This window comes from Pipistrellus hanaki (genome assembly GCF_964339955.1).
Source record: "Pipistrellus hanaki genome assembly, chromosome: 14".
Classification (NCBI taxonomy): domain Eukaryota; kingdom Metazoa; phylum Chordata; class Mammalia; order Chiroptera; family Vespertilionidae; genus Pipistrellus; species Pipistrellus hanaki.
In genome coordinates, this window is record NC_140516.1 from 3,431,005 (window position 1) to 3,456,305 (window position 25,301).

Below are 25,301 nucleotides of genomic sequence, written 5' to 3' on the forward strand. Positions count from 1 at the left end.
ACAGTAGTCAAGATAGGTGGACAGAATAATGAAACAAAGTATAGTTCATAACAAACATATACATGTCAAAAATCCCATATATGATCAGTGGAGGTGGGAGAGGGCATAAAGGGGGTAACTGGTGATGGAAAAAGTAAAATAAAAATTTAAAAATCTCATAGATGTACAAATGTTTGGGGTTTTTGATAGAAAGTGCAGAAGGCAATTCAGTGGAGGAAGAATAGTGTTTTCACCAAATTGTGGTGGAACTATTCCACATTCATGTGCAAAAAAATAAAATTTGATACATGCCTCACATCATATACAAAAATATACCCAGGATGAATCAGATAGCTAAATGTAAAATCAAAGACTGTAACACTTTTGTAGAAATCTTTATGACTTTGAGTTAGGCAAAGATTTCTTAGATATAATTCAGAAGCACAATTTATAAAAGAACTAATTGATAATTTGACTTAATTAAATAAAAAAACCCCTGCTTTTCCAAATATATAATTAAGAGAATGAAAATATGAGTTATACACTGGGAGAAAACATTTAAAAATCATATATTGGATAAAGGATAAAAAAAACATTTGAATATCAGGAGATATAGATATAATATATAGATATATACTAGAGGCCTGGTGCACAAAATTTGTGCACTTGGGGGGGTGCCCCTCAGCCCAGCCTGCACCCTCTCCAATCTGGGACCCCACAGGGGATGTACAACTGCTGGTTTAGGCCTGCTTCCTGTGAGATTGAACCTACACTAGCAGTTGGACATCCCTCTCACAATCCAGGACCATTTGCTCCCAACTGCTCCCATCTGCCTGTCTGTTTGATCATCCCCTAACCACTCCCTTGCCAGCCTGATCAATGCCTAACTGCTCCCTGACAGCCCAATTGTCCCCAATTACCCTCCCCTACTGGCCTGATTGCTCCCAACTGCCTTCCCCTGCCAGTCTGGTCGCCCTCAACTGCTCTCCCCTGCAGGCCTGGTCCCCCCCAACTGCTCTCCCTGCAGGCCCAGTCACCCCTAACTTCCCTCCTCTGCCAGCCTGTTGCCCCCTGCCTTCCCCTGCTGGCCTGATCACCCACAACTACCCTCCCCTGCTGGGCATCTTGTGGTGACCATCTTTAACCATATGGGGTGGTCATCTTGTGTGAGGACATGAGGGTCAATTTGCATATTACCTCTTTAGTATATAGGATATACAGATTACATAAGTACAGGATATATAAATATTTTAAAAGCATAGCTTCCGATACAGGGTATGTAAATCTGAAATGAGCCTTACTGGGCTGCAATCAAGAGCTGGTGGGGCTGTGTTCCTCCTCGAGGCTCAGGGAAGATGTGGCTCCCTGACTGTCCCAACATCTGCAAGCTTCCTGCATTCCTTGGCTCCTGGCCCCATCCTCCATCTTCAACGCCAGCAGCATTGCCTTTGAAATTGCTCTCTGACTCTGACTTCCTCTCCTGTCTCTCTTTTCCACTATTAGGTACCTTGTGATCACACTGGGCCCACCTGGGTAATCCAGGATATTTATTTATAGAAGGTCAGCTGCTTAGGCGCCTTGATCCTATCTGCAACCTTAATTCCTTCCAGGACATGGGCATCTTTGGGGACTATTATTCTGCCTATCACAGTATAACTGGAACAATTTGGATATGAGAATCTACTTCTTCCAATGTATATTTTATGAGATACAAATACAAACCAAGTATTTAAAAAATATTTTATTGATTTTTTACATAGAGAAAGGGAGAGGGATAGAGAACTAGAAACATTGATGAGAGAAACATCGACCAGCTGCCTCCTGCACACCGCCCACCAGGGGTGTGCCTACAACCAGTGTACATGCCCTTGACCAGAATCAAACCTGGGACTTTTCAGTGCACAGACTGACGCTCTATCCACTGAGCAGAACCGGTTTCAGCAAAACCAAGTTTTTTTGATGAAAATTTAATGTCCAAATTGAGATATGCTTTAGTAGATTCCAAAGACTCAATATTTTTAAAGTATCTCAATAATTTTATATTGCTTACATATTGAAATGATAATTTTTGGATATGTTAGGTTAAGTAAAATGTATTATTAAAATAAAAGACAGATAACCCAATAGAAAAAAAATGGATAAAAAGTATTAATAAAAAATAAATAGAAGAAATACAAATGGTCAATAAGCCTGTCATAGGATTCTTAATTTAAAAGGGCTGCCAATATCTAATATTGGCATAGAAAGCAGAGATTCTCAGAAACTTTTGATGGGAGGGTAGTTTGATAAAACCTTTTGTAAGCAGTTTTGCAATGTTTTAAATTTGAAAATGAAATAACCATTTAACCTAGGGTGGAATTTTGAAAGTTTGTTCCAAGAAAAGACAAATGCATGATGCATGTCTAATGATGTTCACTGCAGCATTTTCCTCCACCAGGCCAACGTGTCCTTCAATAAAGGAGTGGTTAAAGTGTCTCGTACATTCCGACCAAAGCGAGGTACATGCAAAAGGCAGAGCTCAGGAGTCCCCTCGTCTGTTCTCATTCCTGTGCATCACGTGGGCTCCGTGGCGGTCTGGCCCCCACAGCTCACTGCTAGCCCCGCTGAGCTTCCAGCCAATTAAAACACTGACCTCTGCCTCCTCCGCCTACTCCTAAATCCAGGCCCTGCCATTCTGTGAAAACAAAGGTGTACCTTTGTTTTATCTTCTTTCCCAGGAGACCAGCCTGCCAAGACTGTCTTTATGTCAATGCTGTTTTCCTCCTTTGGCCCCTCCAGGTCTGTAAATCCACTCAGCATGCGTTGTCTTTATTTCTTTTTCTCCATTTTTATATTTATTTATTTATTTATTTATTTATTTATTTATTTATTTATTATTGATTAAGGTATTACATGTGTCATCATCAAAATAGCACCCGCAGCGTTAGGATTAGGAGAGGAGACTGAAGTCAGGTGCTTAGTTTTGGATCTTGGCCGCAGTGCTTACCAGCTTTCTGTGACCTCAGACAAGTCATTTACCCTCTCTGTGCCTCAATGTCCTCGTCTAGAAAGTGGGGATAATAATCCTTTCTAATCAGGCACTCTTCTCTCCCTGTCAGGTCCAGCATCGTGCCCCGGCTGGTAGCCGGAACAGGCTAGCATTATCTACAGAAGCAACAATAATAATAATAATTGATGATTTTCTGGCTGGTTTGAGGGACAGATTACAACTTGGTATTTGCTAAGTCAGTTCCAGCTGAGTGGTATGTATGAGGTCTAGATGTCAAAGGACATCTGAGGTGGGGGTGGACCCTGACCCCTGGCAGCATTCACCTCTGCCCAGGTAGTGCTGCCCCGGGCCATGGCGAGCAGTCTCACACAGCCGGGTGTGCCCTGCGGGGGCGTTCGGCAGCAGAGCCAGGCTGCTCGCTAGCCGTCTGACCACACTCAGTGCTCTGGCAGCTGGCCCATTGCCCTGATTCCAGCCCCCAGCCCCTCCCCGAACAGTGGAGACGTCCAGGCAGCCTCGGGGCCAGGACCACGGAGCACGCAGGACAGCACATCTGGCCCACGGCAGCCCCAGAGAAAGGCCTGGCTGTTCTCACACATGGCCTTCGGCTCCAGGGTCAGGCGGCCTCTCCTGTATGTGATTGTCCAGTATTAATGCTCCCTCCTAGAAGTGCAGCTGCTTCCCCATCCATCTTGTCTTTCCTCTCCCAATTCCAAGCTTTTAGTCTAAATTAAATCAAACTTTAAATCAATCTTCCTTCCCACGACTGCGCTTACCCTCCCTGTTCTCCAGGAAAAATCAGGAAACTAGAATAGAGCCCACCTTTCCGGTGGTGGCTAACCACTCTGCCACCCTTGCTGCGGGGGGGGCTCAAAGGGGAGACTGGGCCTGCAGGTTGCAGCTGTCACCTCCCAGGCTTTTCTCTCCTGAGATTCCCAAGGCTCCTGCCCTGACTCCAGCAGAAGCTGGTGGCCTGGGCCAGCAATGTCAGGACCACAGCCCTGCCTGAGCGGTCTTTCTTTCTCCAGCCTGGCCCTCTCCACCGCCCGGCTGCTGGGGCAGGACTCCCATCCTGGCGCTCTGAAGGCCCCAGTTCCCAGCACCAGCACCCTGGCTGGCGATGGCTGGAGTCTCCGGCCCCGCCCCCTGGCTGGTAGGAAAGTCACTGCCTGCCTCACCTGCTGCTGGCAGGGCAGTGCCAATCCCCGCAGCGGGGCCAGTGCCCTTGGCCACGGGCCTCCCTGTCCTCCCAGAGAACACCCCGGTGTCCCGCCCGGGGGTCGGGGTGGCAGTCGCAGCTTTGTATTAGGTTCTTCAGAAGATCTGGGATTGAATTGCCTTTTAAAAAAGTTATCTTTAATATAGAAAGTATTACAGATGTCCCTGCCTTTTTTCCCCACTGACCCTCTCCACCCCGCACCAACCCCTCCTAGGCCTTCACCACACTATTGTCTGTGCCCATGGGCGATGCATATATGCATGTGTAATTCCCTTGTTAATCCCTCTCCACCTGTCCTCCATCCCCGCCTTCCCTGAGATTCCACAGTCTGTTCCATGCTTCTGTGTCTCGGGTTCTATTTTGTTCATCAGTGTATTTTGTTCATTAGATTACACATATGAGTGAGATCATGTGGTACTTGCCTTTCTCTGACTGGCTTATTTCACTTAGCATGATACTCTCCAGGTCCTCCATGCTGTCTCACAGGGTAAGAGATCCTTCTTCTTTACTGCTGCATATTGTTCCATGGTGTGAATGTACCACAGCTTTTTATCCACTCATCTGCTGGTGGGCACCTGGGCTGTTTCCAGATCTTAGCTATTGTAAAGTGTGCTGCTATGAACATAGGGGTGCATATGTTCATATGCACTGGTGTTTCAGATTTCTTAGGAGGATATCTTCCTAGAAGCGGGATCGCTGGGTCAAGTGGCAGTTCCATATTTAATTTCTTGAGGAGACACCACAGTTTCCATAATGGCTGCTCCACTATGGAGAACAGTGGGTTTCCTTGAATCGCTTTTTAAACTGACTTCCATCAGTTCTCCTGTGTGTAGGTCCTCTTTGCCCTCATTTCCAGAGATGCCTGGTCCTGCCAGGGCCGTCTTTGCTGAGGGTGCTGTTCCCAGAGCAGAGGGGTGCACTCCGGTGCTGGCTGGGAACCTCTGTGGGGTCTGCTGGTCAGTGTCCTCTATGCACCTGCTCCTAGCTCCCCGCTGCTCAGCGTTGCCCTCCCGTCCCTCCCACCAGGGGTGCTGCCCGTCAAACACATACTCTTCACAGGAGGTTCGGGGTTTTAAACCTGTCATTCTCCACCAGAAGTTTGAATTTAAGTTTTGATTTTCTTATAAATGAAGGAAGCACTGACAGTGTGTGTTTTACTCACTTGAATATATTTCTCCCTCTCTCTGGCACACACACCCTCACTCATTACCATTTGCTCTTGATTTCTAAGCCTTTCTCTCTTTTGCACTATTGTCAGTGAACGTTTCTCCATGATATCATTTTTCGATGATGGGGAACTTTGGCCATTGTTTGTAAATCCTTTAAAGTGATGTATTAAGAGCATACAAGTTCACAGCTGCTCTATTTTCTTAGAAGCTTGTTACTTACCTTTTTTTGAAATATTTCTCATGGTTCTCTTTTGTTCTTATCACTTTGAACTCTATTTTTATTTAATTTCAATGTTGCTAAATCTACTTTCTTTTTGCTCAAATTTCTGGCTTATCTTTTCCCCATTGTTTTGTTTTTAAACCTTTTTGTTTATTGGTCTCTCTCTCTTTTTTATTTATTTAAAATATTGACTTTTAGAGAGAAAAGAAAGGAGAGAAGGAAGGTGAGAGAGAGAGTGAGCTCCACCTGTTCAACTTATTTATGTATCCACTAGAGGCCTGGTGCACGAAATTTGTGCACTGGGGTGGGAGGCACTCAGCCTGGCCTGCACCACCTTGCAGTCTGGGAGCCCTGAGGGGATGTCTGATTGAAGATAGGGCCTAAGCCATCAGTCGAACATCCTTAGCACTGCTGTGGAGATGGGAGAAGCTATGGCTGCCATGGCAGCTATGCTTGCCAACCGTGAGCCCAGCTCAGGGCTTCTGGCTGAGCAGCACTCTGCACAGACCACCAGTGGGCAGCTCCTGCATGGAGCATCTGCCCCCTGGTGGTCAGTGCATGTTATAGTGACCGTTGGTTCCGCCGTTTGGTGGATTTGCATATTAGCCTTTTATTATATAGGATTGGTTGATTCTTGCATGTGCCCTGACTGGGGATTAAACCTGCAACCTCGGTGTAGCGGGACAACGCTGTGACTAACTGAGCTACCTACCAGCCAGGGCTTGCTCTCTCCTCTTTAAAGCCAATTTTCCACTTCCAGTCTTTTAAGAAATAGGTCACTCTGACTTAGTCACATCTATTATGAAAACTGAAATGTTTATACCTAGTCTGTGCTATCTACTTATTTTTCATTTTCTATTTACCTTTCTCTCTTTTTATGTTTCTTTCCTCTATTTCTGCCCATTGTTGAATTTGTCACATTTAATTTGTTACTTTTTTCCCATCTTATGTTTTGGAAGCTATTCTGTTCCGTTTCTCCGCGAAGCTGAGAAAGCCACACGCAGAGAACTAGGGTAACCGGACGCACTTATGAGTCAGCATCCGCGGAAGCAGACCTGGCCGATTAGCCAGCATGTGGCCAGGGTGTTCATGGCCCGGGAGACATTCCGAGCAGATGCTGAAACCACTGAGAGAAAGAAAAAGTCTGGAATCTCTGAACGACTCTGAGTCTGTCTGTGGAAACTGCCAGGGACACGCACTGGGAAGAGCTGGAGGGACAGGGCAGGCTGCGGGCTCTGCTTTAAAGCACCTTTGCCTCGTCTTCCCTCTGAGTGTGAGCGAGCCCCTTCCTCTCCTCCCATCCATGCACACTGTGCCCGCTGACCTCCGGGGAGGGGAGGGGAAGGCACAGCTGAGAGAGAGCGGGAGCGTGCCCTGAGAGTGATCCTTATCATACGGCATGTGCTCTGGGCAGCGTCCAACGTGTTTGGGCAATTACGTCTGCCCACCAGCTGACAGCCGTCTGCGGAGGGCTACCGCCTGGGCTCTCTGTCACTGTAAACAGTGAGCAGGACACCTTGTTCCAGGAACCAGACACTGAGAATTAGCCCATTACATGTAGCTCATGCAATTACAGGGAAATCTGTGGGCTACTTTGCCCGCAGGTGGGCGCGTGTGAGGTCCTACTGTCGGAGCGAGTGGCTCAGAGCAGCACGAGGGTGGGGGCGGGTGGGTGTGCAGGCTGGGTGAGCTCCGTGTGCCCGGCACCATGGGCAGTCTCAGGCGATGGCACAGGGAGCTGGCTGGGAGAGGGCAGAGAGGAGGGCTCCCAGGCAGAGCTCTGAGAGGCTGGAACCCTGATGTTGGTTATAGCCATCAAAGCGATATGTCACCATAGGCCAGTCAGGAGAGCCAAGATGCCACTGAGGACCCTGGCTGACCTTCCACATGGAGAGCAGAGGTCGGAAGGAGAATGGTGGTGGGTGGGCCAGAGATGTGGTGCCCACTGGGGAGCAGGCCCAGGGCAGGAAGGGAGGGACACAGGGAGCGTGGGGAGAGCACCCAGACCTGAGGACCCGGTGCCAGGATTAGTGCTTGGTCATGATATGTGGGGTCCAGAACCAGTCACCCCAACATGTGCCTCCGTGATACACGATTGTTTTGAGCTGACGGCCACCTTAGCCACAGGCTCAGGAGAAACTTCTACCTCCCCCCCCCTCCCCCCCACACACACACCCCACTGCCTGGGAGAACTGAATGAGGGCCTTGCCCATAAGAGATGATCAGCAATAACCTTTGACTCACCTCCGTGGCAGGCCAGCTTTTCCTTAGGAAGCATCTGCTCTTCCCCACACCCTGCATGGACCTGTGAAGCCCCAAGGTGGTCTCACCCCCAACTCAGGGTGTCCCTGTGCTTCAGTCCTCCTTTCTGTCTCAGAACCTCTCATGTGCGTGGGCTTCTGTCCATATGTATGCACTGAATTTGGTTATTTTTTCTTGTTAATCTGCCTCATGTCTACTAATTATTAGACCAGTCAGAGGAACCTGAGGGTAGAGGGAAGGTTGTCCCTCACCCACACATATCCTTAATAATGAAAGCACAATATGCAAATCGACTGAATGACTGAATGGCAGAACGACCATCCAGACGACCTTCCGGACAACCAGGCTATGACACACACTGGTGCCAGGCCAGCCAAGGCGGGTGTGATACAATTGGTCAGGGGGCCCTGCCATCACCCCACAATCGCCCTGCAGAGGGAGGCCCAGGCCAGCCAAGTGATCCCACCCCACACATGTCACCTGCAGAAGGAGGTGACCTGTGGTGGTGGAGGAGCACCACACAGATGGCAAGCAGTGGCAGAGGTGGGGGGGGGGGGGTGAGCTGCTGGCAGCTGGGGGAAAGAAAGTCCCTATAGGCCCGATCACTGGCCAGGCCTAGGGACCCTACCTGAGGGGTCTTGGATTGCAGAGGGTGCAGGCGGGCTGAGGGACAACCCCCACCCCCATGCATGAATTTCATGCACCATGCATCTAGATTTTACAGTATAATCCTTAGTGATCTCTATGACACTGGTAATGAAGTCTCCACTTTAGCAATAATAAAGACAAAGTAAAATTAAATTAAGTGATTTGTCCCAAGTCATACAAATTCAGATCTCTCTGACTTTCTAAAAAAAAAAATATATATATATATATATATATTTTGTTGATTTCAGAGAGGAAGGGAGAAGGAGAGAGAGATAGAAATATCAATGATGAGAGAGAATTATCCTGCACATCCCCTAATGGGGATCAAGTCCGAAAGTGCCCTTTATAGGAATTGAACCTAGGACCCTTCAGTCCACAGGCAGACACTCTAACCACTGAGCCAAACCAGCCAGGGCCTCTCTGACTAAAGTCCTATTGGATCCATCAGCCTCTCTGGGACTTGTTTTCGTTCCCTACAGAACAGAGAGGGTACACAGGACCAGGGTTCCCTGACCCTTAGTTCAGATCTTCCTTCCTGAGTTTTGTCATACCCACCTCTTATCCTATCTAATAAAGAGGGAATATGCAAATTGACCTTCACACTGTAACAAGATGGCTGTTCCCACAGCAGAGGCAGAAATTCTGTAACACAAGATGGCTTTGCCCATAACAAAGGCCGAGTTCTGGTAATGAGCTTTAACGAGAAATCAGCAGGGACCTGAGGCTGTGACCCCCACTGGGTGGGGCATGATGAGGGACCTCAGGCCGCACCCCCACCCCAGTGTCAGACCAGGGGACCTCAGGCCATGCCCCCCGCTCAGCTGGACCTGACAGGAGACCTCAGGCCATGCCCCCTGCCCCAGCACTGGGCTGGGAGACCTGAGGCTGCTCCACACTCCCCTCCTCTCCCCACCCTCCACCTCTCCCTGGCAGGGCTTGACGGGGTACCTCAGGCTGCACCTTCTGCCCTGGTGCTGGGCTAGGCGACCTGAGGCCATACTCCCCACCTGGCAGGGCTTGACGAGGGTGGGGTCGGCCAGGTCTGGATCTAGCCCAATGGGGTTGGGGCCAGCTGGGTCTGGGTCTTGTGTGATTTCGAGGCACACATGGGTGGGTGGAGACTTGACTCTGGTTCCCATGGTGCGCCCCAGATTCTGACAGGAGGAAGGTTTTCATATACAATTTATTAATTTTCTTTCATCTCTGACACTTCTATTATAGAGAAAGGGCAAATAGCAATATTAAAATACTTCCTCTAATTTCCTTTTAATGTGCATGAATTTCATGCACCGGGTCACTAGTCTCTACTGTAATTTTTGTAAAAATTTTCCTTAAGCTCTCTCACTTTTTATTGTGACAAAGCACACATAACATAATTTACCATTTTAACCATTTTAAGTGTACGGTTCAGCGCATTAACTACATTCCCATTGATGTACAACACATTTTAATTTTCAGTTGGACATATTAAAAAATAAAAGCATGATGTCACTCTCATGAACAGAAACCAGCATTCCTTTCCACTAACAGAAGTTAACCGTTAGGATACACAGTGAAGACAGCGATGGCTAATGAGCAGCTAGTCATTGCACTGGAGGCTGAGAAAGGCCTGCCCCCCACCCCCCATCTTTTCAAGGGAGGACCCCAGGGGTTGGGAGGTGTTAAAGGCCTGCTAGCCCCAAGTGACACCCCCTGCTGGAACACTGGGGGAGGTGAAAGAGGGTGAAGAGGGCATTTCTCACAGCGATGCTGTGATGCCATGCTGTGCCCAGTACCTCCTCCCACCCCGCCCTTCACTGAGCACCCCTGCCTCCCAGACCCACCCACAGGTGGGAGCTGCCGAGATGCATGGGGCTCCTGCCACCAAGGCTCTGACTCCCAGCCCCGACATAGGATCTCCCTTTCCTTTCGGCCTGGAGCCCTGACTGGGGGCATCCTTTGGACGAATCCTTTACATCCCCTTCCCTGTTTGCCTCAGAGAAACCAGCGTCTCCCCAGATGTCCTCTCTCTGAGTCCCACATGAGGACTAGATGGCTGGGCCCCAGGAGCCTGGTTGCCTCAGATGGTGGCCCTTCGCTGTGACCTGTGTGAGGTCCAACGGTTACCGGGCCGCACCGCGGAGGGGGAGCGACTAGCTGCTCTGAGGGGGTGAATGAGCGTCACCGGGGAAAGGGGAAAGGTGCACTGCTAACCCCGCCCCGCCCGTGGGCCTCAGGGTTCTGACAGAAAACACAAGAGCCGCTGCCTGGCCAGGGCGTGAACAGAGGCGCCCCCGGAGCTGCATCTCAGGTGGAGGGCAGGCTGGGTGGGTGCCCACTTCCTGGGACAACAAAAGTAGTAAAATGTGGGCGCCTGTGTCTCCTTGGAACACAACGTCAAAAAGCACAGCCAGGCCGAACCTGTTTGGCTCAGTGGTAGAGCGTTGGTCTGCAGACTGAAAGGTCCCAGGTTCGATTCTGGTCAAGGGCATGTACATTGGTTGCGGGCACATCCCCGGTAGGGGGTGTGCAAAAGGCAGCTGGTCGATGTTTCTCTCTCATTGATGTTTCTAGCTCTCTACCCCTCTCTCCTCCTCTCTGTGAAAAATCAATAAAATATATATATATGAAAAAAAGCACAGCCAGGACCTGCTCCTCCCCGCTGTGCACGTTGCTGTCAGTACCAGCAGGAAACCAGCGGTGGGGGCTCAGTGACAGGGCTGTGGCCCCGGAGCTGGGCTGGGGGTGGACACGGGGAGCCTGGAAGAGTGTCACCCTGAGCAAAGGCGGTGGCTTGGGGGCTTGTGGGGTGCAGGTCCCCACAGGAGGGTCTCTGCCCCCCCACTCCTGGGCGTGGTCAGCCCTCCGGGAGCCCCACCGCGACTGTGCGGACACAGAGCACACGCCTCACCTGGGGCTTGGCCTCAGCCTCGTCCTTGTAGTAGAACAGCTGGTCCCCGCGCAGCACGAACCAGCGCTGCTGCCAGTTCCTCATGATGCTCCTCTGCTTCTTCAGCCAGCCCGCCTTCAGCACGGGGCCCTGCCCCCGGGGGCCGTGGGGCTGCCCGGGGCTCTGGCCCGGCTCCCCCATCACCAGGCTTTTGGAGCGGGCTGCAAGCCAAGAACACACCGAGTGAGTGGCAGGATGCTGCCCGTTTCTGCCCCTGCCCCACCCTGGCCCCAGCTGTCCTGTGGCTGGGACATGGGAGCTCAGGGCTCCGGGGCTTGACCTCACTCGGCCCATTTCCCCCTCGGCTTCAGAGGGACACGGGCTGGAGCGCCTGAGCGGCAACATCCCAAGGTTATCTACCTGAGGCAGGTGCACAGCTTGCCTGCCTGGTTAGTTTCGGCTCATCTCTGGGGTCCTATGTTCCCTCTTTCCCCAGGCTTCTTCATCTATCCATACACCTGTCCCATGCATCTGTCCATGCACCCCCCCCCCCCCCCCCATGGAACCACATAGCCATCCTTCCATTTGTTCAATGGTTCATTCATTTACTCACTCAACTACTTATTGAGTACCTACTGTATGCCAGTCACTGTTCCCAGTGCTGGGGTTAAGCAGTGAAATAAGAGACACGAGGTTTTTGGTCAAGATGGTGAAATAGGTGGATTTGTGCTTGCCTTCTCCCATAACCATGTCAAAATCACAACTGATTCATGCAACAACTACCATTGCGAGCCACCCGAAGACCAGCCAGACTAAGGACATAAAGAAGCCACAGCCCTGGCTGGTGCGGCTCAGGTGGTTGCAGCATCATCCTGGACACCAAAAGGTGGCAGGCTCAATTCCTGGGCAAAACACATACCAGGTTCAATCATTGGCCGGGCCTGTGTGGGAGGGAACTGGTTAATCAATGTTTGACTCTCACATCAATCTTTCTCTCCCTCTCAAAAAAAAATTTTTTTGTGTGTGACAAAAACATGTCCTTGGGAGATGATTAAAAACATAATAAAACAGGAGAAGAAGCCACATGGAGACAGGTAAGAGGACAGAGACATAGAATGGCAGGTCCCATACTACAGTGTGTGATTAAAAATTGGGAGGGGGTCTTGTCTGCAGAATTCACCCCTGAGTAGTGAGAAGTCCCAGTCTCACACCAGGCCTCCTCCAGGCCTCCACCAGGCCTCCGGTGCCAGGAGGAGGAGTCCCCGTAACATCTGGCTATAAAAACCAGCAGGGATTGCATCCAAGTGAGATGGAGGGCAACCAAGGTACATGCCCTTGACCAGAATCAAACCTGGGACTCTCGAGTCCTCAGGCTGACACTCTATCCACTGAGCCAAACCGGTTAGGGCTCAGCTCCCCTTTTTAACAAACATTCAGAAGAGGCATCTTTACTCTCTTTTGCAATTCCTCTCCTATTCCCTTATTTGGCAGTAAAATATACCTCACATGACATTTATCACTGTAACCATAGTTAAGTGCAGAGGTCAGTGGCATTTGGTACATTCACACTGCTAGGTAACCATGACCATCATCTGCCTCCAGAACTCCTTCATCATCTCTGACTGCTTCCTGTTCTCTTTTGACCCCACCCCGTCAGGTTTTCCCCATCTGTTCCACCCAAACTGCTCTCATCAAGGTCACCAAAACCCTCATACTGACCAGTCCAAGGCCACGTCAGTTCTCCCATTCCTTGACCCCTTGCAGCACTTGACCGAGTTGGCTTCCTCCTCCAGTATCGCTTCTACCCTTGGGTTCCAAGCTCTCCCTCCTCTCCCCTCCTTCACTGCTCATCACTCAGTGTCCTCATCCTGCCCACCTCTTGGCGTGCTGTGTCCAGGAATACTCCTTGGGCCCCATTTCTATCCCCACTCACTGTCTCCGTGACCTTCTTTCTCCTGGATCTACACACCATGGATGTGCAGAAGGCTCAGCCCTGAACCCTAGACCCACATGTGCATGACATGCCCCCCTGAACACCTCCAATGCACATTCTACCCTGAAACTGTCTCCCCACCTGTCAGTGAGACCACAACCCTCAGGCTGGCCTTCATTTCTCTCCTGAATTACTGCTGTAGCCCTTCCCCCAGCCTCCACTCCGACTTCTGTCTAAGCCTCTTAACAGGGCAGCCAGAGAGATTCTTGCAGGTGAGAGTGAGGCCACGATGCTCCCTACGACTGCTCTGTAGACTCCCCTTCTTGCTCTGTGGATAATGGGGCCATCACGACAGCCGCAAGGTCCTCAGACCAGGCCAGGGGCCGCTTGACCCCCTGTGCTCCCCAGTCCTGGCCACACTCTGGGCCCTGGCCCAAGAGAGATAACATGCCCCAAGTGGGGATCAAAGCCGCAACCCAGGTACGTGCCCTTTGGGTACACCAGGCAGTGCTCAGCCCACTGTGCCACTCCGGCCAGGCTTGACCACCTTTTAAAGCTGTACCTGCAACCCTCCCATCTCCCGTTTCTGCTTTAACGTTTACTTAAATTGTACTCTGGCGGTGGAAAGCAAGCTACAGCACAATAACATGAAACAAACTGCATGGAAAGGGAAGGAAAACACGGCTCCCAAACTGACGACAGCACCGCGTTTCGTGTGGAAGGGCCGTGGGCGCGGTCCGGGCGGTGATGCCCTCCCTCCAGGGGTGGCCGTGCACAGTGCGCTCCGTGGGGGAAAGGATGCGGGGTGCATGTGGAATAAAGAATGCTGAGTGGAGCGGAGGGCCGTGGGGAACCTAAAATAGCAACTGAAACAACAGCCTGGTAATGTTTACGGACAATAACCTGGACAGACACACGGGAGGCAGTGCCTCACACTAACCAGAGGCCTCGCCTCCGCCTGGACTCCGGCTGGACAGATGGCGCTTCACGGGAGCGGGGCCCAGGCCAGTGTGGCGCTCTGGGGGGCCAGGCCAGGGGCCCTCTCTGGAGCCCCTGCCAGGGCTGGAGGAAGGCGGGCTCAGTGAGGGTGAGCGGTCGGTCTCCCCTCACTCTGCCTGAGTTTCCAGCTTGCACCACCACCCTCACCCCCACTCCCACCCTCCCTACACTGGGGGCGGCTTCCCCTGGCGGCTGTACCTGCAGCCCCGCATGTCGCCTGTGTTTGTAGGGCCCGTTGGCTCCTGGAGCACACCTTGGGCAGGCACTGGGAGAACCTAGTTTACACCCCCAGCCCTGGCCTAAGCCCCTGGGTGAGGAGCCCGAAGCCCCTGCAGCCCGGGGTCTCATGGGAAGCCGCTCAGGGGTGAAGAGGCAGATGTCACGCGTCAGAGCCCGGCGTTCGGGCCAGACCTCCCTCTGCTGGGCTTTGCTCTTAGCTCGGCCCTCACCTTCTGTACTGCTCCTCCTTCCCTCCCCCTCCCTGGCGTCCTCACCCAGGGTCTTCTTCAGAGAACCCCACCTCTCACACTGCCTATGGCCTTCAGAGCAGGCCCAGTAACACTGGCCTTGGGGAGCCACTGGGGCCCTGGGAGCCATGGGGCGCCTGGCCACGGCTCAGGGTGGGCCTGCAGCCAGCCGGCCGCTCCCCAGGGAGGTCTGTAAGTGCTGAGGCCCGGGGCGAGCAGAGTGGCTGCAGGGGCTCCAGGCAACTGATTCATCAAATCAATGGATGGTACAGCGCGGGGAAGCAGCGAGAGGCTCTCAGAGCGGAATTGATTTAGAGGGTAAGCTCAGAGGCTGAGAGATTGATTGAGAAGAGGGAGTGAGGTAATGGAAGGGGCACCGGAGGGGGCTGGACAAATGGTTTCATCAAGTTAATGCGATTTGCAACCACGGGCTGAGGGAGTGGCCAGGCCCAGGCTGTCCTGGGAGCGCTGTGTGCCCCGGGCTGGTCCACTGCATGGTGCTCCTGAGGACCCGCCTTTCAGATGGTCTTTAATTTGTTGCTTAGCTTCTTTGTGGGTCCCCTGTCTGAGGGGAACCAGCCAGGCCGTCCTAATGGCCTCACTTCAGGGCCTGGCGGAAGAAGGACAAGCGTACAGCCTGCTCCCCCAGAAGTGAAAAGTACTAATTCTAAAATAGCAGTCTAGTGGAAACTGGTTTGGCTCAGTGGATAGAGCTTCAGTCTGCGGACTGAAAGGTCCCAGGTTTGATTCCGGACACATCCCCAGTAGGGGGTGTGCAGGAGGCAGCTGATTGATGTTTCTCTCTCATCGATGTTTCTAGCTCTCTACCCCTTTCCCTTCCTCTCTGAAAAAATAAATAAATAAATAAATAAATAAATAAATAAATCATCAATAAAATATATTTTAAATAAAATAGCAGTCCAAGGTAGTCTAGAAAGCTTGGGTTTTTTCATAATGGGTATTTGAATGATTTAAAATGTTGATATAAAATGTCACATTCCACATTGTCTTTATTGTCTGGGTCTGGGTCTCCTCCTGGCCCAACCCACCCTGCACCCCCATGCCCTGTGCATCCCCATGCGCTGTGCCCCCCAGAGTGAACTGGACCCCCACTCACTCATCGGGTCACGGAGCTCACGGCCTCCTGTGCTGGCACTGGGCATGGGGTGGCAGGCACAGCCCTGCCCTGGCGGAGGTGAAGGGGGAACAAAGACACCAAATACAGGAGACTCATCCAGGCAAGAAGAAGGGGAAATGGGAGTGTGAAGGCAGCAGCCCAACCAGACGGGGGGCTGGCAGCAGTGGGGAGGCTGGAGCGGGTGGAGGAGTGGGTGCTCCATGAGAGCGGCTGGCACGTTATTTTAGCTGCAGGCCCCTGGGCACAGCACGCACACGCTCGCCCCCTCCTCCTTCCGAAAAGCAGGGCATCAGTTTCCCTGTAGAAGCCGCCTCCCCGCCTGCACGTGCAATGCGACTGTCCCTGTCATCAGCCTTCAGTCCGCATCGCGGGCTTCCCCAAACCCTGTTCCCCGAAGTTCCCGTCACCCAGGCTTCACCTCTTTTCTGTGAAGTCCCCCCAAACACCACCAGTAAATTCAGATGCCTTTCCTTCTGTTAACTTGTCTTTTGTAAGTTTAATTCGCAGGCCTCAGGCTCAGGACATAGCCGGGAAGAGGAAACGGGCTTCCTCCTGCACTGTGGAAGGTTAGGGGAGAAGAGGGAGCCGGTGGGTTTGAGGGGTCACAGGAAGACCTCAGGGCGAGAGTCTGGCGGCACGCCAGGAAGCCTGGCTCCGGCTCTTCACCCTGACTGCCAGGACCGGGTCCCTGCCCGGAACAACCACAGCCTAACGCTGTCCCCAAGACCAAGACCGAGGAACACCCGCTTCTCTGAGAAAGCCAAGCCGGTGGACTCCCGCTAACTACCCGCAGGCTGACCCCCAACCCAGCCCACGAGGTCTCTGCTGCCACAGCTCCTCAGAAGGCTGTGCCCGATCAGGGGATCAGGGCACAGACAGCTTTAGCTGAGCGCTGAGGCGTGAAGTTGCATGGAGAGGCCTCTGGGGCCTGTGTGCCTCTCACTCTTCCAGACAGCACAGGTCCTTGCGTGGCCACCCCGCGGGCACCTGCACCTGCGGGCCTGCCAGCCTGGAGCTGACTCCCACCGAAGTATCAGGGCTGCTGGTTTGAGCTTCCTGAAGCAGGGCCTGGCTCGGCTGCGGTGCTGCGCTCATCTGGAGCCCCCCGTGCTGCTCCATCCGTGTGCCACCCGGAAAGGCGCTCTCGCACCCTGCGCCCTGGAAGGTCGCACAGAGCCGCACAATAGCCATGTCTCCTGTGAACGCAAGGCAGGAACCCTCAAGTCAAAGATGATGGGAAAACCAGACCCACGGACTCTGCCCCTCGGCAGGGATCTTGGTTCGGAAGAAATCTGCCCGCGGGACCTGTCCGACCCAGGCCTGTCTCCACACGATGAAGGTCAGAGGGCACGAGATCCCGGGTTCGTGCCTGTGCCCAGAGGAGTGGCAGCAGGAGCTGGAAACACAGAACGTCCTCTTCCCCCACGGGGCGCCGCAGACAGGCCACCGAGGTCAGGACATGGGCTCAGGGCTTGCGGCTGAGGCCCTTCCAGCCTCTGGGAGCCCAGGTTCCCAGGAGGAGTGGCAGCAGGCACAACCCCCGCGGGCTCCCGGCCTGCAGTGCTCTGTGCATGAGGAAGCCGCTCCTCCTTGGGTCGCTGTGGACCCTGTCCCTTGTCCGGAGCAGCTGGCCAGGTGGCGGCCTCGGCTCCGGGCAGACCAGCAGGCCACTCACTAGGAGCCTTGGGTCAGGGAGTTGACGTAATTACATATTGGTTATAGATTTCATTTCTGCCTGCCTCTGAGCCATTAGCGCGGATCAATGCACACTCCGCTTTGGCTGAGTGATCACTGGGGCTGTTGATGCTTCGGTGAGTTGGGCAGGTCCTGGCTGCCTTCCTGGGAGCCCAAGGCTGCCTCCGGCCCCAGTGGAGCCCAGGACAGATAACTCCGTGTTCCCATTGGCGGGGACCTGGGAGAAGAGGCAGGAGGAAGGCGGAGTCCTGGGTGCCAGCGCCTCTCTCCAGGGCACAAACTATCCTCCTTTCCTCCAGGTGCCCACTTGGGTGGCAGCAGTCAGGGGGCAGGTGCAGTGCCGGGCAGGGGAGCTGGCTGGCAGCTGCTGAGGGCTCTCAGCACTTGTGCTCCGAGGACGAGCCCGGAGTCCCCTCAAGCCCCCGAGGGTGGCAGGTGGGAAGCACGCACCCCACAACACCTGCTGGATATGCACCCTCCCTGACCTCAGGGCCACCCCTGCAGACACACTGCCCATGCTGCAGCCAGCGTGGCCTCTAACGCCCATCCAGCCATGCCATGCCTCACTGCACTGCTTAACACCCGACCTGATGTGGGCTGAGCCCACCCCCCTACCACGTCCCTAGTCCCCCCACGGCCTTCCTGCATTGCAGCCACCCCCGTTTCCCAGTACGTCCTGCACGAGTATGTGCCTCGGACTTGGTCACAGGCTTTCCCTCGATGGCTTCCCCTCTGCTGCCTGGCAGGCCTGGTGCATGGGGAGGAAGCACCCAGTCGTGGCAGGAGCCTCTGGGTTTAAATCCCAGCACTGCCCCCGCTGGCCGGGTCGCCCTGCTGGTAAGTTCTCTCTGGGATGCAGTCTCCTCACTGAAAAGCAGGGCGGCAGTGCTCTCTTTCTCAGTGAGGGCCTGGTCTCTTGAAGGTGGAAGGAGACTGCACACAGGCAGGTATCATGGGACATCACAGTGGCGGCCCCAGTGGCAGCGAGGCTGGGGAGAGGTGACGAGGGCTGGAGCACGCAGCGCGCCTGCAAAGAGGTGGGCAGAACAGCCCGTGGCCTAGCACTGGCATGGGCATGCTGCGCTGGTCTCGCGTTCGGTGAACGAGTGCCAAGCCAGGGCTTTTATTATGTCGGCCTTGCCAGGCCTGGCCCGGGCTGTGGTGGAGACAGTTAAGTTGTTCCAGGAGCTGTGTTTGCTCCGAAGCAGCTCCCAGAGGTCCCTGGCAGGAGCTGTGTCCCCGCTCCAGTTAAACTTCGGTCAGTACACGGGGATTAAACTCCTCATATGAGGGGAGGAGGCACACGGATTTTTGACTGCATGGGGGTCAGTGTCCCAAGCCCCCCATGGTACTTAAGGGTGGACTGTATATATATGTAAATATATATAACACAATGCTACACTATATATAATATACATAGTGTACAATATGTACCACGTCTTCTTCATCCCTCCGGCCGCTGATGGGCAGGTAGGTTGCTTCCAGACCATGGCCATTGTGAACACGGGGGCACAGACGCCCTTTGTGATCCTGTCTTCACTTTTTTTGGATGTAGAACCAGATGTGGGACTGCTGGGCCATATGATCGCTCCATTTTTAATTTTCGGAGAAACTTCCATGCTGTTTCCCACAGTGGCTGCACCAATTTACATCCCCACCAACAGTGGCCAGGATTCCTTTCTGCCGACGTTTGTTATCACTTCTGTTTTTGTAACAGCCATTCTAACAGGAATAAGGTGATATCTCACGTGGCTTGATTTGCATTTCCTTGACGATTAGTGATGTTGAGCACCTTTTCATGTACCTGTTGGCCATTTGTGTTTTTTCTTTCTTTTTAAATATATTTTATTGATTTTTCACAGAGAGGAAGAGAGAGGGATAGAGAGTTAGAATCATCGATGAGAGAGAATCATTGACCAGCTGCCTCTTGCACACCCCCTACTGGGGATGTGCCCACAACCAAGGTACATGCCCTCAACCGGAATCGAACCCGGGACCTTTCAGTCCACAGGCCGACGCTCTATCCACTGAGCCAAACCGGTCCTGGCTGTTTTTTCTTTTTTTAAAAAAATATATTTTATTGATTTTTTACAGAGAGAAAGGGAGAGGAATAGAGAGCTAGAAACATGATCAATGAGAGAGAAACATCGATCAACTGCCTCTTGCACACCTGCTACTGGGGATGTGCCCGCAACCAAGGTACATGCCCTTGACCAGAATTGAACCTAGGACCCTACAGTTCACAGGCCGATGCTCTATCCACTGAGCCAAACTGGTTAGGGCTGTAGTTTTTCTTTGAAAAAAAAATGTCTGTTCAGTTCTTCAGTCCACTTTTAAATTGGATTTTTTGAGGGGGTTATTGAATTGTATAAGTTCTTTATAGATTTTGGATAGTAACCCCTTATCAAATCTATGCTTTGCAAATATGTTCTCTGTAGGTTATCTTTTCATTTTGCTGATGACTTCCTTTGCTGAGCAGGTTTTTAGTTTGGTGTAGTCCCACTTGTTTATTTTTGCTTTTGTTGCCTTTGCCTTTGGTCAAATCCAAAAAATCATCACTAAGACTGGGGTCGAGAAGCTTATCCCCTATGTTTTTTTCTAGGATTTCAGGTCTTACATTCACATCTTTCAGCATTGTGGGTGGATTTTTGTGTGTGGGGTAAGATAGACATCCAGCTTTACACTCTTGCATGTGGCTGCCCAGTTTCCCCAACACTCTTCATCCTCTCCCCATTGCATATTGCTGGCCCTGCTGTCATAAATTCATTGCATGGGTCTGGGCTCTGTCTGTTCCATTGATTTGTGGGCCACAGCTCACTTTTATGCCACATCTTGATTTTCTCTTTTAAGAACTATCTGTTAATTTTTCATTATGGAAGGTGAGGATTTTATTGCTTTCACTCCCCTGTCCCCACCACACACAAGCACCTTTCCCAGCCTCCCAATATAATTTCTATTACAATTTTGGTTTGGTCAATACACAGAATTCTATTACAATTTTGGTTTGGTCAATACACAAAATTCTCATTATTCGTACTATGTAATTGCTGGCCCCAGTTGTGTACTGTAGTAATTTTCCTTTCATGCATCACTGTTTGCTTTTCCTGGAATTCATAATTGCCTTGTTTTCTTCATTTGCTTAGTTTTCCACTACATATTAATAATTCAACCTTAAATATTTCAAAAGTTGTCTAATCTCTATGTTCATATGTGTTGGGCATCTTCTTAAAAATATCTCTGCTTCTTATTACTCAGAATCCATGGCTCCTAGGAGCCACATGGGGGCAGTGCACAGAGGCTTGTGGCTCTCACGAATCCCTGTGCTGGGTGCGGCAGAGAGGTCAGGCCTCAGAGTAAGAAAGCCATGAATATGAATTCCACCACTTGTTGGCAGGGCAGCCATGGTTCTCCTTCCACATCTGCTGAGATGGGACACGATGCCTCATCATAGCATAGTTATGAGAGTGAGGCCATTGGAAGTATTCTCTATCACTCATAAAAGAAAGTCAAAGGACTTTCTCTCCCCATTCCCAAAGTGCTGTCCAGGCTCTGCACAATCACCAAGGCTTACAAGACACTGGTATGCCTGCTAAAGGAGGAAACTAACACTACCATAGCTTTGCTCATCAGCCCAACAATTTCCTCTAAAAGAAGGGATTTCACCTGGCTGGTGTGGCTCAGTGGTTGAGCATTAACCCATGAACTGGGAGGTTGTGGTTCCATTCCCAGTCAGGGCCATGCCTGGGTTGCAGGCTTGATCCCTAGTAGGAAGCATGCATGAGGCAGCCTATAAGTGATTTTCTCTCTCATCATTGATGTTTCTATCTATCTCTCTTTCTCCCTTCCTCTCTGAAATAAATAGACACACACACACAGACACACAGACACACACACACACACACACACACACACACACACTAGTATACACACACTGAAGAGACCTCCTAATGGCAAAGGTCAACTTTATTTTAAAACTAGATTCTCAGTGCATGAAATTTGTGCACTGGTGGGGAGATCCCTCAGCCCAGCCAGTGCCCCCTCTCAGTCCAGGAGCCCCACGATTGATCGCCCCAAAGAGGTTGGTCCTTCCTTCCTTCCTTCCTTCCTTCCTTCCTTCCTTCCTTCCTTCCTTCCTTTTTTCCTTCCTTCCTTTTTTCCTTCCTTCCTTCCTCCCCCTCCTATATTCCCTTCTTCCTTCCTCCCTCCACCCTTCTTCTCTTCTCTTCTCTTCTCTTCTCTTCTCTTCTCTTCTCTTCTCTTCTCTTCTATTTCCTTCCTTCCTTCCTTCCTTCCTTCCTTCCTTCCTTCCTTCCTTCCTTCCTTCCTTCCTTCCAAATATATATACTGAGTGACCGCCAAGTGCCTGGCCCCTGCCCTCACAGTTCACAATCCAGTGGAGTGGCAGACATTCACAGATAAACCCACTGAGGAGTGGACAAATGGAATTCATGCACATTCAAGGTGCATGCTGTTAAGAAGAGGAGAGCAAGGAACAGAGGACCCAGCTGAGACAGGTGTGTGGGAGGAGATTTTTGGTGGCAACTAAGCTGAGAACTGGAGGGTGAGTCCAAGTTAAGGAGTGTGCATGCGTGTGTGTGTGTGTGTGTGTGTGTGTGTGTGTGAGAGAGAGAGAGAGAGAGAGAGAGAGAGAGAGAGAGAGAGACAGAGAGAGAGAGAGAGAGAGAGAGAGACAGAGAGAGAGAGAGAGAGAGAGATAGAGAGGCATTTCAGGGAGGAAAAGTGTGTGCCAAGGCCCTGTGGTAGGAGGCTTATAAAACAGCTGAGGAATAGGCAGGCCAGTGTGCCCAGAGCGTGGAGAGTCAGTTGGGGTTGGAGGTGGGTGCATGGTGGATTTATATCTGAAAACATGTCTCTGGCTTTGGAGAGAAAAATAGATGGTATGGGTTGGCTGACACAGAGCCCTACTGCCTTAGTCCAGGTGAGAGATGATGCTGGCTGGGAGGACGCAGCATGAGTGACAAGAGCCATGAACCTCTATCTGGGTGGTGTTAGTGGCACCCAGGAGGCCTTCATCCCATTTGGGGGACTTCACAAACCTTTGTAGAAACAAGCTCTGTGAGAGAGGGATTTCAGAAAGGGGAGCAATCCCAGCTGGCTGGGGTGGCAGCAGGGACAGTGTTTGGGCTCTGATTGATGGCCTGGAGAGATGGGAGGAGCCGGGCTGGGCTGAGTGAGTGAGGAGGCACACGGAGGGTGTGCAGCAGGCATGTGCTTGCGGCTTCACTCCCCCCCTCACCTGGAAAACCACACATCGCTCCCAGGAGAGTGGGCGCCTATCATATGCTTTCATTTTCCATCCTTAAAGACAGACCACCTCATTAGAGTGCACAGAACACACAGGTTGGTAACTAGCTCCTATATAGGACACAAATCCTGGAGTTTTAGTGGATTTCTCCTATTTTTCTCCTGAGAAAACTGGCAGGGGCACTGCCATCTCTCCTGTCCCCACTCTGGGCATAAGGCAGAGGGACTCAGCAGAGCAATGGCTTGTGGGATCCCAGCACCGGGAGGGCTCCCTGGAAGGGACCCTCAGATCCCAGCAGGAGCTGTGTGCGACAGGGCCAGCCACACCTGGTTTCAAATGGCAGGCCTGAATTCAGTGCGCTGACCGCCCGAATCATCACAGCATTGGTGACCAGTTTGAGCTGGTGCCCACCAAGCTGGACCACTTTCCTGAAATGAATTTGAATTGTGTGATGCACAACTTACTGATTTGAATTTACTGGCCTGTTTTGAACCATTTTCAGTTGGTTTGGATGCCTCCCTGTTTTTTGAATTAGTAGGGTGTGTGTGTGTGTGTGTGTGTGTGTGTGTCTGTGTGAGTGTGTGTGAGTGTGTGTGAGAGAGAGTGTGTGTGTGAGTGTTAGCGTGTGTGTGAGCGTGTGTGTGAATATGTATGTGTATGTGTAAGCGTGTGAGTGAGTGTGTGTGTGAGTGTGTTGACACCTGTCTCTACTTCTTGGAAGTTGAGCTCAGCCAGAACACAACAGTTGGCCAAACGTAGCTCTATATGCAGGAAGGGACAGTAGGGTTTCCCCTGGCGGTTCTCAATCCTGACACCCCCTGTTCCCGGGAAAGAAATGAGAGGATGGGGACCTGCCCCTGGGGACCTGCCAGGAGCTGACAGGGAGGAGTCCCTGGGAAGGCCCTGTCTGTAGAGCAGCCTTTGCCAGACTCCAGAGCTCCTGAGCTGGCTGGCTGGGCTGATGGTACTAATTTCCCGGAAGAGACCCAGGCTTTCTCACACAGCTTGCTGTGGCGTAGTCTGGGAGTGTATTTGGAATATGCACAGTCTGCACAGTCTGGGCAAGGCCTTGTCTGGATACCAGGGGCTGAGAATCGCATGCTGCGTCTTCCTGTGTTCACAATAACATGTATCCCGCTCAGTTCCTGAAAGGTTGGAATGTGTCTTGATGGGGAGGATGCTGTCTGAGTGACACAAGAGGAGTCTCTTCCATATCAGAGCCCACATTTTTCAAGGCACATGTATCTAATTATCTCCATTTCTCCCAAATGTCCCCAGGGGGGTGAATCCCTAAGGAGCTGTGAGCCTGCCCCTGGCTGTGTCTTAGCCTCGGGCTGTGTCTGCTGCCCCCTCCTGCCCGCTCCGCCTCCGGGCCCAGTGCGCCCTGTCCTCCCGTGCCACATGCCTAGAACGTGGTCTCCACCCTCCATCACCCTGGGCCTAGGCAGGTGCCCATCACCCCTCAGCTTACAGCTCAAGCACCCTCACTTCCTCTGGACGCGCCACTTACAGTCTGTGCTCTTAGAATGCTTCTTGTCATGGTTTATGGTCACAGGTTTTTGTGGGTGATCGCTATTAATGCCTGGTGACTAGCACCATAGATTTCACCTTTAACACTTCTTGTCAGTAATGTCATCTAGTAGAAGGTTTCTCAGCACCAGCTCTATTGACATTTCGGACCAGATAAGCTTTGTCGTGGGCCACCCTCTGCATTGTGGGGTGTTTAGCGGCATCCATGGCCTCTACTGACTAGATGCCAGGATCACCCCTCAGTCGGAACAACCAAGACCGTCTCCAGACAGTGCCACGCATCTCCTGGGGGCAAAATCACTCTCGCCTGAGAAGCGCTGACCGAGAACAGTCGCCCATAGGAAGTTTGGGTTGTCAGAGGCGGGCTTCCCGAGAGCCCTGGGCTGAGGCGCTGACCGCCTGGCCAGCAGCATACACCGTGAGCCAGTGTGTAGTTCTAGCAGTTACATTAAAAGAAGCTAATGAAACAGGTGAAAAGAATGTTAATAATGTATTTCATTGAACCCAGTATAGCCAAATACTGTCATTTCAGCATGTTATCAATAATTATTAATGAGATACTTGCACTCTGTTCTTCCTGACAATCATCAAAATCCAGTGTGTATTTTCTTAATTTGGGCAAGCCAGGTGCGGCGCGTGGATTAGCCACCTGTGGGGCGGGAGGTGGGCCCCGCTCTCTCGCGCTGGGTCACCCCGGATTGCACCCGGCCTCAGCAGAGCCACGCACAGCCCTCCTGTTCCCACGGGGCCCACAGGTTACACTCCATCCGTGCACCCACCGGCGGGGTTCTATGGCTCTCACTACATGTTGGTGGGCCAGACTCCCCCAGTCTCCAGGTGCCTGGGACAGGCTACTGAGATGGGCGTGCTGCCTGAGCATTCACGGGAGGTGGAGGGTCCCCGCCGCCCACACGGGTG

General features: G+C 52.0%; 1 protein-coding gene across 6 annotated transcripts in view; it reads right to left on the reverse strand.

Moving 5' to 3' along the window:
• ARHGAP22 (Rho GTPase activating protein 22) overlaps nt 1–25,301 on the reverse strand; it is a gene marked incomplete at its 5' end in the record, with an annotated part of 135,444 nt that overhangs the window by 86,431 nt on the left and 23,712 nt on the right. For all 6 annotated transcript variants that reach the window (XM_084904169.1, XM_084904167.1, XM_084904165.1 and 3 more), the window contains one exon: nt 11,377–11,576. In XM_084904169.1, the coding sequence (XP_084760295.1) occupies nt 11,377–11,576 (200 nt within the window). The remainder of the gene's footprint in view (nt 1–11,376; nt 11,577–25,301) is intronic.